The sequence below is a fragment of the Megalobrama amblycephala genome, linkage group LG24 (assembly GCF_018812025.1).
Source record: "Megalobrama amblycephala isolate DHTTF-2021 linkage group LG24, ASM1881202v1, whole genome shotgun sequence".
In the NCBI taxonomy this organism is placed as follows: domain Eukaryota; kingdom Metazoa; phylum Chordata; class Actinopteri; order Cypriniformes; family Xenocyprididae; genus Megalobrama; species Megalobrama amblycephala.
The window spans coordinates 22,952,430-22,968,392 of NC_063067.1; the positions used below are offsets into that span (position 1 = coordinate 22,952,430).

General features: G+C 38.6%; 1 protein-coding gene across 1 annotated transcript; it reads right to left on the reverse strand.

The window, feature by feature from the left end:
* Positions 1 to 2,115: 2,115 nt before the first annotated feature.
* On the reverse strand, positions 2,116 to 15,939 carry slc6a1a (solute carrier family 6 member 1a). The gene is made up of 15 exons (XM_048178479.1): positions 15,746 to 15,939; positions 15,116 to 15,420; positions 14,870 to 15,001; positions 14,497 to 14,597; positions 14,265 to 14,374; positions 13,992 to 14,124; positions 13,645 to 13,779; positions 13,461 to 13,564; positions 13,030 to 13,154; positions 12,789 to 12,901; positions 12,125 to 12,256; positions 11,928 to 12,030; positions 7,126 to 7,226; positions 4,281 to 4,448; positions 2,116 to 4,180 (listed from the first exon to the last, which is right to left on the reverse strand). The coding sequence occupies exons 2-15, from the start codon at positions 15,348 to 15,350 to the stop codon at positions 3,827 to 3,829; spliced, it is 2,046 nt and encodes a 681-aa protein (XP_048034436.1). The 5' UTR covers positions 15,351 to 15,420; positions 15,746 to 15,939; the 3' UTR covers positions 2,116 to 3,826.
* Between the last annotated feature and the right edge of the window lie 24 nt (positions 15,940 to 15,963).

Genomic DNA, 15,963 nt, shown 5'->3' on the forward strand with positions numbered 1-15,963 from the left:
TATCCTTACTTGTTATCTTATTTTACTATGTATGATTTTGTTATTTAAATATATTAGGATAATTCTTGTAAATAGGACGTGTTCTACTTTAGTTCTCTGCTCTGAGTGTGTTTGTCACACATTAGTGACAACATTTTTTCCAAGCTCTTGATTGGTCCATTCGCTTGACAATGTATGCAGATATTCCCCTTTCACAAGCACACAAAACACATGATCTTGTAACTTTTGTTTCACTTTTTTAGTCTTAATTTTTAGTATATTCTTTTCACCCATTTAAGCAACAAATTTGATAATGAATGAATCTGACATGACTAAGAACAGTAATTTTGAATCAAATTAGCAAAATCTTTTTCAGCGGATTCATTAAATATAAACACTTCAAAAGAATGACTTTTTCACAAATACGACAACATCATTACACATTACAGCTAGTTTAGCAATCGGACATAAACTTTAATAAATGATATTGCCTCTCTTGGCAAAAGAACTGCATTTAAATTATTTAAAATGTATCATTCTGCCACAACAATTGAGTACCGCTTTTGTGTTTAGATATCCTGTATAATGAACAAAATTACATTGCATACAGTGGGTATGGAAAGTATTCAGACCCCCTTAAATTTTCACTCTTTGTTATATTGCAGCCATTTGCTAAAATCATTTAAGTTCATTTTTTTCCCTCATTAATGTATACACAGCACCCCATATTGACAGAAAAACACAGAATTGTTGACATTTTTGCAGATTTATTAAAAAAGAAAAACTGAAATATCACATGGTCCTAAGTATTCAGACCCTTTGCTGTGACACTCATATATTTAACTCCAGGTGCTGTCCATTTCTTCTGATCATCCTTGAGATGGTTCTACACCTTCATTTGAGTCCAGCTGTGTTTGATTATACTGATTGGACTTGATTAGGAAAGCCACACACCTGTCTATATAAGACCTTACAGCTCACAGTGCATGTCAGAGCAAATGAGAATCATGAGGTCAAAGGAACTGCCTGAAGAGCTCAGAAGACAGAATTGTGGCAAGGCACAGATCTGGCCAAGGTTACAAAAAAAATTTCTGCTGCACTTAAGGTTCCTAAGAGCACAGTGGCCATAATCCTTAAATGGAAGACGTTTGGGACGACCAGAACCCTTCCTAGAGCTGGCCGTCCGGCCAAACTGAGCTATCGGGGGAGAAGAGCCTTGGTGAAGACACATGAAAGCCCGCATGGAAGTTTGCCAAGATGGTGAGAAATAAGATTCTCTGGTCTGATGAGACCAAGATAGAACTTTTTGGCCTTAATTCTAAGCGGTATGTGTGGAGAAAACCAGGCACTGCTCATCACCTGTCCAATACAGTCCCAACAGTGAAGCATGGTGGTGGCAGCATCATGCTGTGGGGGTTGTTTTCAGCTGCAGGGACAGAACGACTGGTTGCAATTGAGGGAAAGATGAATGCGGCCAAGTACAGAATCTGCAAGGAGTAATGGCAGAGGATCCCCAAATCCAGGTGTGAAAAACTTGTTGCATCTTTCCCAAAAAGACTCATGGCTGTATTAGATCAAAAGGGTGCTTCTACTAAATACTGAGCAAAAGGTCTGAATACTTAGGTCCATGTGATATTTCTTTTTTAATAAATCTGCAAAAATGTCAACAATTCTGTGTTTTTCTGTCAATATGGGGTGCTGTGTGTACATTAATGAGGAAAAAAAATGAACTTAAATGATTTTAGCAAATGGCTGCAATATAACAAAGAGTGAAAAATTTAAGGGGGTCTGAATACTTTCCATACCTACTGTATATAACCAAGTAAATTGCGCGCACACACACATACGCACACACACACACACACACACACACAGAGTTTAGTTTGTCTGAAATAATACCACAGAAAGAGCTGGAGTTTATGGCTATGTCATGTCCATTCATTACGGCCTCTGTATTTTTAACATGTTCATTCTTTCAGCCCAGTTAATTACTGCTTATTGGTTGCTGTAGTGTATTCTTTGATGTCTTTATTTGTAGCAGTTTTATTATATAAGGGATTCTGTTTGAAATAATGAGGTTGTCATACAGACTCCTAATGAATGGCTTCTTGTGAAGACTGAGAATCAACGCACAGATTATAGACTACGAATATTTTCTGTTTATTCATACATTTTACATAACAATCGTGCTTTTTCATATGACACCATTTAAATACATGTCCTATGTTATAATTTTAGGCAGTGTAACAGTTAAAAATATACAAAACAATATTATTTCTTACGAGACATAAATCCTATTTGTTTTATAATCCTTTTTATAATCATCATCACTCATAATTTCCATAAGATATGTGCTTCAGAGATCAAAATATTATTGCAGAAAACAGCAATTGTTTTTCAAATATTTCAACATTTAGACAAAAAACTGAATGGAGTACAGACATTCACAGTTACATGTTTTACACAATACAATTTTACAATAAAGTTCCAGATAAAACTGCAATAAAGTATCTTTGTACAAAACTCACAGGACATAGCCATTTCACATTTTATGTAGGTACGTATCTCCTCTTAGTAAACATGTTTAACACGACCGAATGCTTTTCATGTGTAGCTGCCTTTGACGGAAACTGTCAGCACATCATTGCCCTGTCGTCGGAGAAGTCTCTGTACTCTAGGTTTTGTGCTTTTGCTTTTTTGGGGAAAAAAGGGGCAGAAAAGCCCTAATATATTTTAGTATATGCTACTTACCTAAAATATGGTATTAAGAAATATTTTGTATCCTTTTTCAAAAAGGTATGGCACAATATAGTATAGTGTAAACCATTGTTATCGAGAGGGCAGTTCATTTTGTTTTAGCACTGCAACAATTCAACATTTTGGCACATGAAGTAACTAATGGTCATGCAAATCGCGACTACATAAATCACAGGCTTAAGGAGCTGATATGCACTCAGGGTCAGAGACATATCTGAGATTTTTTTTCTTCTTTTTTCGGATATTCCTGAGGGGACATGTAAACAGGACACTGAATTGACAGCACTCATCAGTAATCTGTAGAATAATCTGCAAAAATGTTCACCCTGTGTTTTGTGGTGTTCTCATTTTCTGTATTTTTGTACCCTGTGCTTTACAAACTACACACTGACAGGCATAGATTCGTTTTTGCTTTAGTCTATGATTTTGGTCCTTGGTCTCAACATTAAAATACAAAGCTAAAAATCACATACAAGTATTTTTTTTTTCTTTTTTAGCTCAGAAAAGAAAAAGAAGTAACATATAGTAACAGTCTCTCTCAACAAAAATATTCAACAACATATAATGGGTCACCCAAGGGCCGAATAAAAATTCATTGTGCTTCAGACACAGGGCTTGCTTGATGCACCTTGGTTTTTACAAATGACCCACAAAATCATAATCAGTTTTTCTTTGATACTCATGGACTCCCGCTTTGTCCCAGTGCAACATAGAAACTGTTTATACCTCACATAAATAGCTTATGCATTGCAAGACAATGCACTGTCCTTAAATCTAACTCACAGTATAACCTTAGTAGAGACAAATTCACATAATACATAGTATAAGTCATTTTTTAACACGGACACTCTTTGCTTCACATTTGGAAAGCTTACAGAGTTTGTGTAAGTTTTTCAAATGCAAGTGTTTGTGTGTTTGTTTGTGTTTTTTTTTTAAAATTTTTTTTTTTTATTTTTTTTTGTCACATTTTATGTTTAGTTTGATTATTTATGACCCCTGGAGGTAGATGATTCTATTACTGTATAAACATGGAAGTCTTCTGTGTTGTTAATCTTTGATTGCTCTCTGCTGGGGTTCACCTCTACTGCTTTTAGACATTGGCGTCGTTGCCAGGGTTAGTTGGAGATGAACTATCAGCCTGCACTGGTGGCTGAGACTGCGGCTGCGGCTGCGGCTGTGGTTGTGGCTGCGGCTGCGGCTGCGGCTGCGGTGGTTGTTGCGGTGATTGTGGTTGTTGCGGTGATTGTGGTTGCTGCGGTGCCTGGTCCGGTTGCTGCGGTTGTTGCGGTGACTGCGGTTGTGGTGACTGTGGTTGCGGTGACTGCGGTTGCGCTGACTGCGGTGATTGCTCCGGCAGCTGTGGCTGTGACTGAGGCTGCTGTTGCTCCGGCCCGTTCTCCTGAGCACGCCTCACTGCTGGAGGCTGCAGCATTATCCTGAGCCGCTGAAATGAGGTCCCAGAACCAGCAGCGGTGAGCACAGATATACTATCTAACGCATGTGTTAACATTGTTCATTATTGTATATGTAAATGAAACAGTTACCTCCTTATATGTCCCCTTCAGGGTGAGGAACATGTAGCCCATATAACCAGGAATGAGAACCATAGAGGATAAAGCCATGAGCCAGCCCACTCCTTGGCCCCATTTAGGGAACACATAGTTGTTCATTGTAAGAGGAACCATTTGCACCGCGCTGAAGAGGAACACACCCTGTAGAGAAGCTCTGTTTAAAAATGCTGCAGTTTTCACATAATTACTGTACACTATAATCTGTAATGATTCATACTTTTATAGTGAAGAATGCAAGACTTTAGAAACATTGTGTCACTTTATATTAGGTGGCCTTAACTACCATGTACTTGCATCAGAAAAGAAGTACAATGTACTTATTGTGTTCATATTGTATTGCAAACACTTGTGCTGCTGTTGAGGTAGAAACGGGTAAGGTTAGAGTTAGGTTTACTTAGGATTAGTTCACTTCAGAGTGAAAATTTCCTGATAATTTACTCACCCCCATGTCATCTAAGATGTTTATGTCTTTCTTTCTTCAGTCGAAAAGAAATTAAGGTTTTTGAGGAAAACATCTCAGGATTTTTCTCCATATAGTGGACTTCACTGGGGTTCAACGGGTTGAAGGTCCAAATGTCAGTTTCAGTGCAGCTTCAAAGGGCTCTACAAGATCCCAGACGAGGAATAAGGGTCTAATCTAGTGAAAGGATTGGCCATTTTCTAAAAAAAAAAAAAAAAATTATATACTTTTTAACCACAAATACTCATCTTGCACTAGCGTCCACTCCACACATCACGTAAACGCATGTCGTAGGCGGAAGTAGCAATCCAGTGTCTACAAAGCGAAGACTAAGTCAAACACCGTTTACCAAAAACAGGTAAAACAGCGATTTCGGACGATTTTGAAGATGGAGGAGAAAATGAGATGGAGTTTTTTGGTACTTAGGCCTACGTCACGTGTGATCTTTCCAACGTGATTACGTAATGTGTGGAGCATCACAGAGCAGTGCAAGACGAGCATTTGTAGTTAAAAAAAGTATATAATCTCTTTTTTTTTTCAGAAAATGACCAATCTTTTCTCTAGATTAGACCCTTATTCCTCGTCTGGGATCTTGTAGAGCCCTTTGAAGCTGCACTGAAACTGACATTTGGACCTTCAACCTGTTGAACCCCAGTGAAGTCCACTATATGAAGAAAAATCCTGGAATGTTTTCCTCAAAAACCTTCATTTCTTTTCGACTGAAGAAAGAATGATGAACATCTTGGATGACATGGAGGTGAGTAAATTATCAGGAAATTTTCATTCTGAAGTGAACTAATCCTTTAATCCAGCCTTAAACAGTGTAATTATAGATGTAATTACAGAAATTTATCACAGCTGTAATTACATGCAAGTATTTTCAAAAATATAAGTCTAATATAAAACATGTATGTACAAAATAAGTGCAGTGTATCGAATGATTCATTTAAATGTTAGTACATAATAGGTAAAGACACCTGGGATCAGAAATAATAAGTATGCCTTATCATAGTCCAAAAAGTGGACGCCCAGTAAAATGAGTCAATGGGACAAATAATGGTGTAGTAAAATGAACACTGTTTTATGACAAATAAACTCTTAAGATTTTGTTCTATTATAAATATTATTGCAAATTTAGGTTCATGCTACATTTTTATTTACTATAAACCACCATGGATCATGTTTGGAAGTTTGACTCGTCCTTAATCAAAACAACCATTCTTATGCTTATTCTTAACCATTCTCCCTCATTAATATGTGCATATAATGAATCAGAGGGAAATGTCTTGGAATGCTGCTTGCTGGAAACAACAATAAAAGCTTTTTACTTTTGGAACTAGAAGAAGCACCTTGAATTTTTTTCTCATTTTTATGTGCAAATGAATAGCTGATTAACTGTCACTGACACTACTGCAAGACAACTAAATCTGAACTGAATTGAACTGGATAATGATACTAACTTTGCAACACTCGCAGTTATTGAACTGAATTGCATCAACATTGAACTGACTCAAGCTGAATAGACCCTTTTTACAGACTGTGATGACACGTTTTAACGGTCATCAATTTTGTAAATCCTGCAATGTTATATATATATATATATATATATATATATATATATTAAATGTATGTATATTTATAACACTATAATTAGTATTATATTACATTTTCATCAAATTCCAAAAAACTAGTTAGGGCTGCTGTGAGGGTGTTATACAGCGGGTATGGTAGTGACGGTAAAAATGACATCTTTCATCTTTTCTAACTGCCATTATCAATCGCTCTCTATCTTTTTCCTCTTTTTGAAAGTTATGAAAACACTATTGTGGAGTTTTTCTTTTGCAATTCGCACAAATGGAAACACAAAAAAATATATTTAATGAAGTCTCTCATTCACCCCTATAAAAGTTTACCCAACTATGACATATTCCACTTCTGACAAACCTGGAAATGTGAAAAGGGTTGATATTGACATTATTGCCTTCAGTAATTCATGACTGATGCACTTTGCAACATTAACATGATTATTTTCCTGCTTATTAATGTGAAGCTGCTTTGATAGTAATTTTTCAACATCAAAAACAAATCAGTAGCATAATTTTGTTTTCAATGGTCAGTTTCCATTTACTTTCCTAAATTTTTCACATTTTGGATTTGATATAGTATTCAAAGAATTTTAACAACATTACATCATCTTTTCAGGAAAGGACTTCTAAAAGAACAGGTATACTATACTTTTATCCATTTATTTTAATGTTTGTCACAAAAATGGCAATAGCTTTAAAAAAACGGCAAAATCTGGTCATGTTGTATTCTTCATGTAATGTCATATTAAAAAGAATAAAGTAGGTTACTTACAGCAACAACTAGAGGGGTGAAGAAAACCCAGCACAGTTTCCACCATAAACAAGGCTTGTATCCAATCATTTCCTGGATGTTATCATAAAACTTGTTCACACCTGAAATTACATAAAATTTAATAGAGATTAGATCAATTCACTGCAACTCTGTTGCAACAATTAGATTGATGGTATAGACTGGAATACATCCATCTATCATTCATCTTTCTATCTGTAGCAGTACAGAGGTCTCATGTGTACTCTGTTCAATATGAACTGAGACATTTGTTGTGTATGAAATCGAATACTCAAAACATACAGTGTTGGACAGCAATGCGCAACTATAACGCATTACAGTAATAAGATTACTTTTTGTAGTAACCAGTTACTAATAAGATTTCAGAAATAATATTACAGTTACAATCCATAAAATAGCTCGTTACAATGTTTTTTTTGTTGCCTCAACCACTACTGATTTGAAATCCAACAATCCAATCATTCATACTACACACATTCATGTTAAATAGAACAAACTTTTTTTTAACAGTCATGAAAATAGTTTAAAACCAAATGCAGTACCTACTATACAGTATGCGATTTCAGATGCAGCGTAAGTGATATGTTAAAAAAGCTTGGGATGGATGGTCCTTATTTGACCCTTGTCCTAAATACTAACTAGCATGTCTTACATATCTGCAACAGAATCATACAGAATCATTTTCAGAAAAGGTACAAAACCTTTCATTGTGGCAGTACCTCCCACTGTCATGTTTTGTTTCTCTGTCTTGTTTAGTTTTAGTCTTAGTTTTCCCTGTCACAATTTGTCTGAGTTTAGTCATTCATTAGTTGCCATGGTCCCTAATTAGTCCACACCTGTTCCCTGTTCTGTTGATTACCTTCCTCTGTGTATTTAAGCCTTCAGTCTTCCTCAGTTCTTTGTCTTGTGATAATGTTTATGGATTGTTGTGTTTGAGTTTATCTCCCTTGTGGATTAAGTTACAACAACCCTGCTACAGAACAAAAGACCGCAAAATTGGATTATTTCTGAATTTAAACAAAGGATATCCCTGCAGTCCACCTCCTCCTGCTGGAGCAGAGGGATAGGTCCCTCGAGGATCACACAAGGGACTTTCTCGATCTGGCGTGACTCACTCACCTTTCCGACCGCTTGCTCTGTGTATTCTACAACACCAGCCTGGAATTGCCAGAGCCCATCGCTGATTTGGAGCTCTGGAACACTGAGGTACACATGCAGAGCTGGGTTACTAAGTTGTTTTTGTGTGGTGAGCTAGATGAGGAAAGGTTTGCTGTATTGCAGTCACCACTGGTCCCATTCAGTTCCAAGTCGTCAAAGTCATCGCTGGATAAACCTAATTCCAAGCCGTCCAAGTCTTCGTTGCCCAGCTACAAATCTTCTTCATTGCGGATGGTCCCGCCCAGCATTCCTCTCCCTCCTTCACTATCAAAACCATCCAGGTCATCGGCCTCATCTCTGCTTGTCTGCCTTCAGCCCTCAGCTCCTCCAGCTGTTCTGCTCTGCTGCACGGATCCACTTTCCAGTCAGCTCCGCCCTGACTCGTGGATCCCTCAGCTCCTCCTCAAGCCTCCAAGTCTCTGACTCCACCTTAGCCCCCCAACCCACTGGCTCCACCTTGGCTCAATGCTCCCTTGGCTCCCCCATGACTGCCATTCCTCAGTCTCTGCCGGGCTCCCTCATCCCTCTGGCTCTACCTTTCTCCACCATTGCTCTGGCACCATTGCCTCGGACTTCCGAGTGAGCAGCTGCACCTCAACCCTCCACCCTTCTGGCTCCACTATGGCTCCTCCTTCTCTCCAGTTCCACCATTGTCCTTACTCCCACTATCTCCACCCCGATTTGTCAAGCCCACGCCTCCACCTCAGTCATGCTTACCTCCTGTTCCACTGTGGCCCTCCAGGCCTTCTGAGTCACCCTAACTCTTCGGTTCTTCAACTCCACTTTGGTCTCCACCTCCACCGGCTTAACCTCAGTCAGTCGTCTCACTGGTACCACCCGGTCTCACCACCAAAGCTCCACTATGGCTCCACTACGGTTCCTTCCTCCATTGGCTCCACTGTGGACCATCCATCATGGCTCTGGATCATCCTCCTGCTCCTCCCGTCTCTGCTCTCGTTTCTCCTGCCTCCACCTGGCTCTTCACACCATCATCTCCACCCTGTCCATCGTCTCTATGTTGTCTTCCTCTGCCTGCTCCTCATCCTCCTCCAGAGCCCCCTCTCTCCTGCCTTCCTTAAGTTTGGACTATAGTGTATATAGCGCGAGGAGGTGGGGGATGGGGTTGAGTTATGCCACAGTCATGTTCTGTGTCTCTGTATTGTTTAGTTTTAGTCTTAGTTTTCCTGTCACCATGTGTCTGAGTTTAGTCATTCATTAGTTGCCATGGTCCCTAATTAGGACCCTCAGTTCTTCATCTTGTGTTAACATTTATTTGTTGTTGTTTTTGAGTTATCTCCATGTTTAATAAAAGTAGTATATCTTCATTCATTCTGCATCACACATCTTCCTTGTGGATTAAGTTACAGCAACCCACTATTGAACCATTTTAAAAGGTACACTTTTGTACCTTATTTACCTCTTAAGCTGCATATTAGTGCTGCATCTTAAATATACATATTAGTGCCTAAATGGTACTTGTTAGTACCTTCTGAAAGGGTACCACACTAGTGACAGCTTTAGTAACACTTTTTTTCTGAAAGAAAAGCAAAAAGAACTTTCATAATGCCTAATCAGAGCAGCATAATGTCATAAACTATGACAACACTCTCCAGCCCTAATGTAGAGACATTTACATATCTCATGTAGGTAATTTGTTTTGTCGGGTTCCATTAGCAAAATAGTAAATGTCGGAAGAGCTGACAGTGGCCAAATTGTCCGATTTGAAGAAAGTAAGACTGACAAGGAAAATTGTGCATTTACAAAAGACTGGAAGGCAACTATGCATTTATTCTAACCCAAAAACGCACCAAACATTTGTGCTTAATTTGCACCAAAATGCAACTGTTAAGAGTGGTAACAATAAGCACCACTTATCAAAGAACACATATTTTGAGCAAAATTACACATAGAACATGGAGGTGACAAAATATTGAGTATCATATTGAGTATCTAGACATATTATAGTCCTGTAGAGTCTGTGGACCTTCAGCTCAGTGGAAAATTGTTGAGTGGACCACAAAGATTTAAATTTGAGTACTCCTGATCTACAGCAAAGACATGGAAATGTCATTCAATCTAAAAAAACAAAAACGTGTGATAGGATGGTTGTGAAGATGGTAAACATAAGTATGGTGGCTGAGAGACCTCAGTGTTCTGCAACTGAAGAAAACACATGCAAATAGAAAAAAAACACCAGCAAATTAAGAAAACATTGCAACACATGTGCTGCAAATAATCACAATGCAACCAAATACAGAAACGAGCTGCTGAAGTACACAATGCAACTAAATACAGAAACACGCTGCAAATAGCACAGACGACAATGGAAATGTTTCAAGGAGACCCCAACAAGTGATGAACCCATGCTTATTTTTCAATGCACTCCCAGCACATTTCTGTATTTGGTTGGGTTGTGAAATTTTGGAGCACATGTGTTGTCAAACTGATGAATATGTTTTCTTAATTTGCTGGATTTTTTCTATTTGCATGTGTTTTCTTTAGTTGTAGCGCATTGAGCTTTGTGCTATTTGCAGTGTGTTTCTGTATTTGGTTGTGTTGTGAAATTTTGGAGCATATGTGTTGTCAAACTGATTAATTTACTGGTGTTTTTTTATTTGCATGTGTTTTATTCAGTTGCAGCAGCTCTCTCAGCCACCACAGATAAGGACAGAAAGGGTTGAACTGGATTCAAAATTGTGAAGGCTTCATTGTATATCAGACACATGGCTCTCAGAGATGTGCACCGAATACAATTTCCCAGGCAGCTGCTGATTGACAGATTGGATTAAGGGGCAAAAATGCCAGGAATATCCATGGAAAAACAGGCATGTCACACTACCAGACAGCAAAGGTGGCAAACACTGAGAAATCCTACCAATGGCTTGAGGACAGAGGGAAAGCAGAAGCACAAATGATGACAACAGACATATCGGGGGACATATACAGAGTTAACAATGCCAATTACTCAAGGTACAGAGACTCTAGAAGAAAGCTCATGAGACTATTCAGCACCTGCAGGCAGCAGCATCAAACACTAAATTCCTGACCACGTCATCAAGAATAATGCCCAAAAATAAAAATAAAAAAGACAGTGGTGATTTAGCAATCCCAAATGATCATATCATAAACAGGAAAGAAGAGCTTGAGAAATAGAAGCTATAGGCAAACCAAGGCCAACATAGTGCTGATGGTTAGGAACTAAATTAATGAATTTCAATATCAACGAAAATGAAAATCTTGAGCACTATTTTTATCATCATTGTCTCCTAAAGACACAAACTTTAATTTATGATGGTTACCAACGTCAGTTTGTAATTAAATTCTGTTTCCTTAAATACACATTATTTGGCTGGTCTATTCAAAATTCAAGATTTACTGGCATGGTAACACAAAACTTTGCACATACATACCTACATAAACACACATTTGCACGCATATACATGCACTTAACAGAAATATACAATGTATACAAAAGTATTTTGCACTTTTGTTTTGACAGAATTATTGATGACTACTTATGACTGACGACCAAAGCATTTTTGTCCATTTTTATAATGCTATACAGTGCAAAGGATGAGCACAATGCAAATACAGACACAGAGTAACAGGATACAAAAATGACTCACCATAGCACCAGGAGATTGAGATACACTCAAAGAACACCAGGAAGAGCAGACACATCCCGCTGGCTGAGTAATAGTCGAAGAGTTTAAACACATACAGGCCACCCTAACACAAGAAAAACACAAGTGTGTAATATAAGTCCCTGCAACTGTGCATAGTCTCATCATTGCCTCATCTGCTTTATTCAAGTCTGATGTACCTGTGTGATATTGGACAGCCCAATGGCGTAGGACACAATGCAAACACATGCAATGAAAATCTCTCTCCTGTTCCTGAGCAGTCGTGGGAACTCATCCACCAGAGCAGTGATGAAGCCCTCCACTGTGCAGAACTGCAAACCAATGTCATCAATGCTGTTGTAATATTGCATTTATATGGCAAAAGGTTGTTTTAACATTGTTTCATGGCTGTTTGTTGTTGCATTGTGAGCACAGCTATTACATAGTGACTTTGAACATGGCTTATCTAATCAGATTTTAGCTTTTTTGTTTGTTTTATACAACTTTCCAAAAACAAAGAAAACAAGAAGAATTACAATAATAAAAACCAACACAACTCATTGACTATAAATTTGGTTTTTGTTATGCAACAGGGTTGGGATTCAGTTTGGTTTTATTTGAATATTGCCACTAAACAAAACAAAAACTCCTGCATAATAGATAAAGAACATCAATTTTAAAATCTTGTAGCCATAAAGGCAGATATCAGCATCAAAAGATTTTTTTGGGCTCAAGGCTAATTAAGTTTTTTAATGCTCCGTATGTTTCCTTGTGTGGCCACCAGGGACACCGTCACTGATGCCGGAGTAGCAGATCCGTTCACTTCTCTTTCTAGGTCAGAGCTTGAATATGTGATATTCTCACCTGACTGTCGATTCCCAGCATCAGCAGCATGGAGAAGAAGAGAATAGCCCACAATGGTGAGACGGGCAACTGCGTCACAGCTTCTGGATAAGCTAAAAATGCCAAACCAGGACCTGCGCAAGGCATGAAAAAAAGCATTTCAGTTATCTGAAAGAAATATCTAGATATTAAATGATGAAACTTTTTGTAATACCACTACTTCAAAGTGCAATATTATAATTATGTAAAATGAGCTGATTACCAGATGCAGCTACATGAGCAATTGGTCTCTTTGTCACATGTGCCATGAAGCCCACAATAGAGAAAATCACAAATCCAGCAAACATACTAGTGAAGGAATTTATACAGCACACGATGATAGAATCCCTGCAGAAAGAAAAAAAAGGGGGAAAAGAATTCTGTCCTCAAATGTGCTATAAAGCGTTCTCCTAACTGACCTGGAAGCTGCACATCAATTTGGCATTTAAGGAGAATATTGATTATGTAAGCGATATATAGCCAAATGCAGTTTAATTTAACAGTAATTCTCACTATTCATAAGTCTGATAATGGGAACATCATGACAGTCAGCCACAGTTATACTTGTTCACATCAAGCAAACATTATTCACAGCATCAAAAAAATTAGGGGCCAACTGATGAAATGTTGATTTTAAAACTGCGTCAGTCATACCTGTACACATTGTTATTAAAAGGGTTGTAGCTGCCCAGAGCAATAAGGGAGCCTAGACCCAAACCATAGGAGAAGAAAATCTGTGTTGCAGCATCCAGCCAAACCTGGGATGGAAAATCAAACTATTTAGCAGCTAGACTGGCTTTGTTCGATCTTGTTTGAATGATTAAACGTGTTCAATTACCTCAGACTCCTTCAGCTTCTGAAAATCAGGAGTGATATAGAACAAGATTCCCTCTTTAGCCCCAGGCAGGGTCACTCCACGGATAAACAAAATGAACAACATGAAGTAGGGGTAGGTGGCAGAGAAGTAAACAACCTGCAAAACATTGATTTCTCTATAAAATATTCCCCACGTGTATTCGTTCAGCATGTAAAAAAAAAACTGCATTGCTTTCACGGGACAGGTAACTCACAGAGCCACAGATTATTGCAACCATGTGTGCTTTACATTTAACGTGATGAAATTATTACAAACTCGCTCAAATTCCAGACCGAAGCCCTGAAGACAGACCAACAAAGACATCTCACCTTTCCAGTCCAGCTAACACCTTTCCAGATACAGAAGTACACGAGGACCCAGGCAATGGCCAGTGTTATTGCAAGTGGAACACGAATTTCACCAGGTTTTTCTAAGCCATCAGTCATTTGATGCACATTGCGTCTGTATAAGCACATCATGCAACACAATTACACTTGACAACAAGACACTCACTGTACACATGTATTATGTTTTTTTTTTTGTTTTTTTAATGCACAGAGGTCAAAGTAGGTCATGCACATTGATTTTTCATCAAATCTTACTCCCAAAACTCCATGACAGCACTGGTGAGATTGGTGGTGTCTACTATGCTGTAGTTTGTATAACATCTCTCAGTGTTCCATGGATTGTTACACGTTTTCCATGGAAGCTCCTACAAAGAGTAGAACAATGCTTTACATTTTTATTTAACAAATACCCCAGAATACTGACCTAAACATGCCAAGTTTCCAATTTTTTTTTTGCATGCAAGCACACGTGACAAGGAATGCTTACAGTGGTAAAGGAGTTGTATAAGTAGTACAGGGCCCAGGCAATGATGACAATGTAGTAAATGTTCAGCCAGAATGAGAGAACAGCAGCCGCAAGACCAACACCTGTAGTTATGACATATTGTGTTATAACTTACATAGCAGCATGTCAAAGCCAGCATATACAATACGGCTTTTATGCAGCACTATAGACGCCTTACTAAATTGGAAGATCTGTGAATATCTTCAGAACACTTCAGAAACTTACAACATGCGTTTAAATCTACTCAAGTTGCATTTACTGAAGGTCTCACGCACTTCTAGAAACCAACGCGTCTTTATAGCATTAAAGTAATGGGGTAGATGAGAAAGAAAAGTGCTGGATAGAAATGGTATACCTTTGAACATTGGAGCTAGTTTCCATACCCCAAGGCCACCAATGGAAGTGTATTGTCCAAGAGCGCATTCAAGAAAAAATAGAGGAACTCCCGCAAAAACTAGCGTCAAAAAATAAGGAATCAAGAAAGCCCCTGGAATCACAGAAATACATGAAAGCACCAAGTGGGGCTGTGCACAGCAACACAAAGCACACATACATCCTGGCACAACATCTCAGACTCTTGGAGAAGGTGATCTGCTCTTACCTCCGCCGTTTTTCCCGCACAGATATGGAAATCTCCACACGTTGCCCAGGCCGATGGCGTAGCCCACACATGACAGGAGAAAATCAAATCTCCCACCCCAAGTTTCTCTGGCTGGAATGTCTTTCTTTTTCTTCTCCGGTTTGGCGTCCTCTGATTTGGGTTTGTCGTTAGTTGTGATCTCGTTGAGTTCCGTCACAACTTGTCCATCGGTGTTTTTGGTGTTGTTTGTCGCCATGTCTCTGATTTCAGACAGCAGTAGAGATCCACACAAACCGCCGATCGAACTCGACACAGTTTCAGTTAACCTGAAGACACCGAATCACACCAAATCATTGTTTTTCCAACCGCAAAGACTGTTTGAAATCGAAGTCGACACACAAAAACACTGAGATCTGCCGTCTCTAACTGAGACAGAATAGTCTGTCATGACACTCAATTTAAATATATGTAAAAAAAAAAAATCGAACGAACGATCATCCAGCTTCTCAATTATGTGTTTCGACTATTTTTTTTTTTTTTTGGTGTATTTACTATTATACCCCTTAAAATGAATGCATATAAACACACACGCACACTGATTTGAACATTTTCAAATCAGTGAAACACTGAAAATCATTTCCAAATACTTACAGCGAATTTGGATTCTTTTCCAAAGGGAATATGTCCGTGTGTCATGCAGTGAGGTGTCCGTAGATTCCTCTCTAAGTTGTAAACTTCCAGTGTGACTTGGCGCATAAACGAGTGTTGTGTCCATGTAAAGCGGTCCAGCGGGAGCTGTCCACGGGCGAGTGGTGCTGAATCCACCGAGCAGCGACTGTCTGAGATCAGCAGCTACTCAACATTTCCAG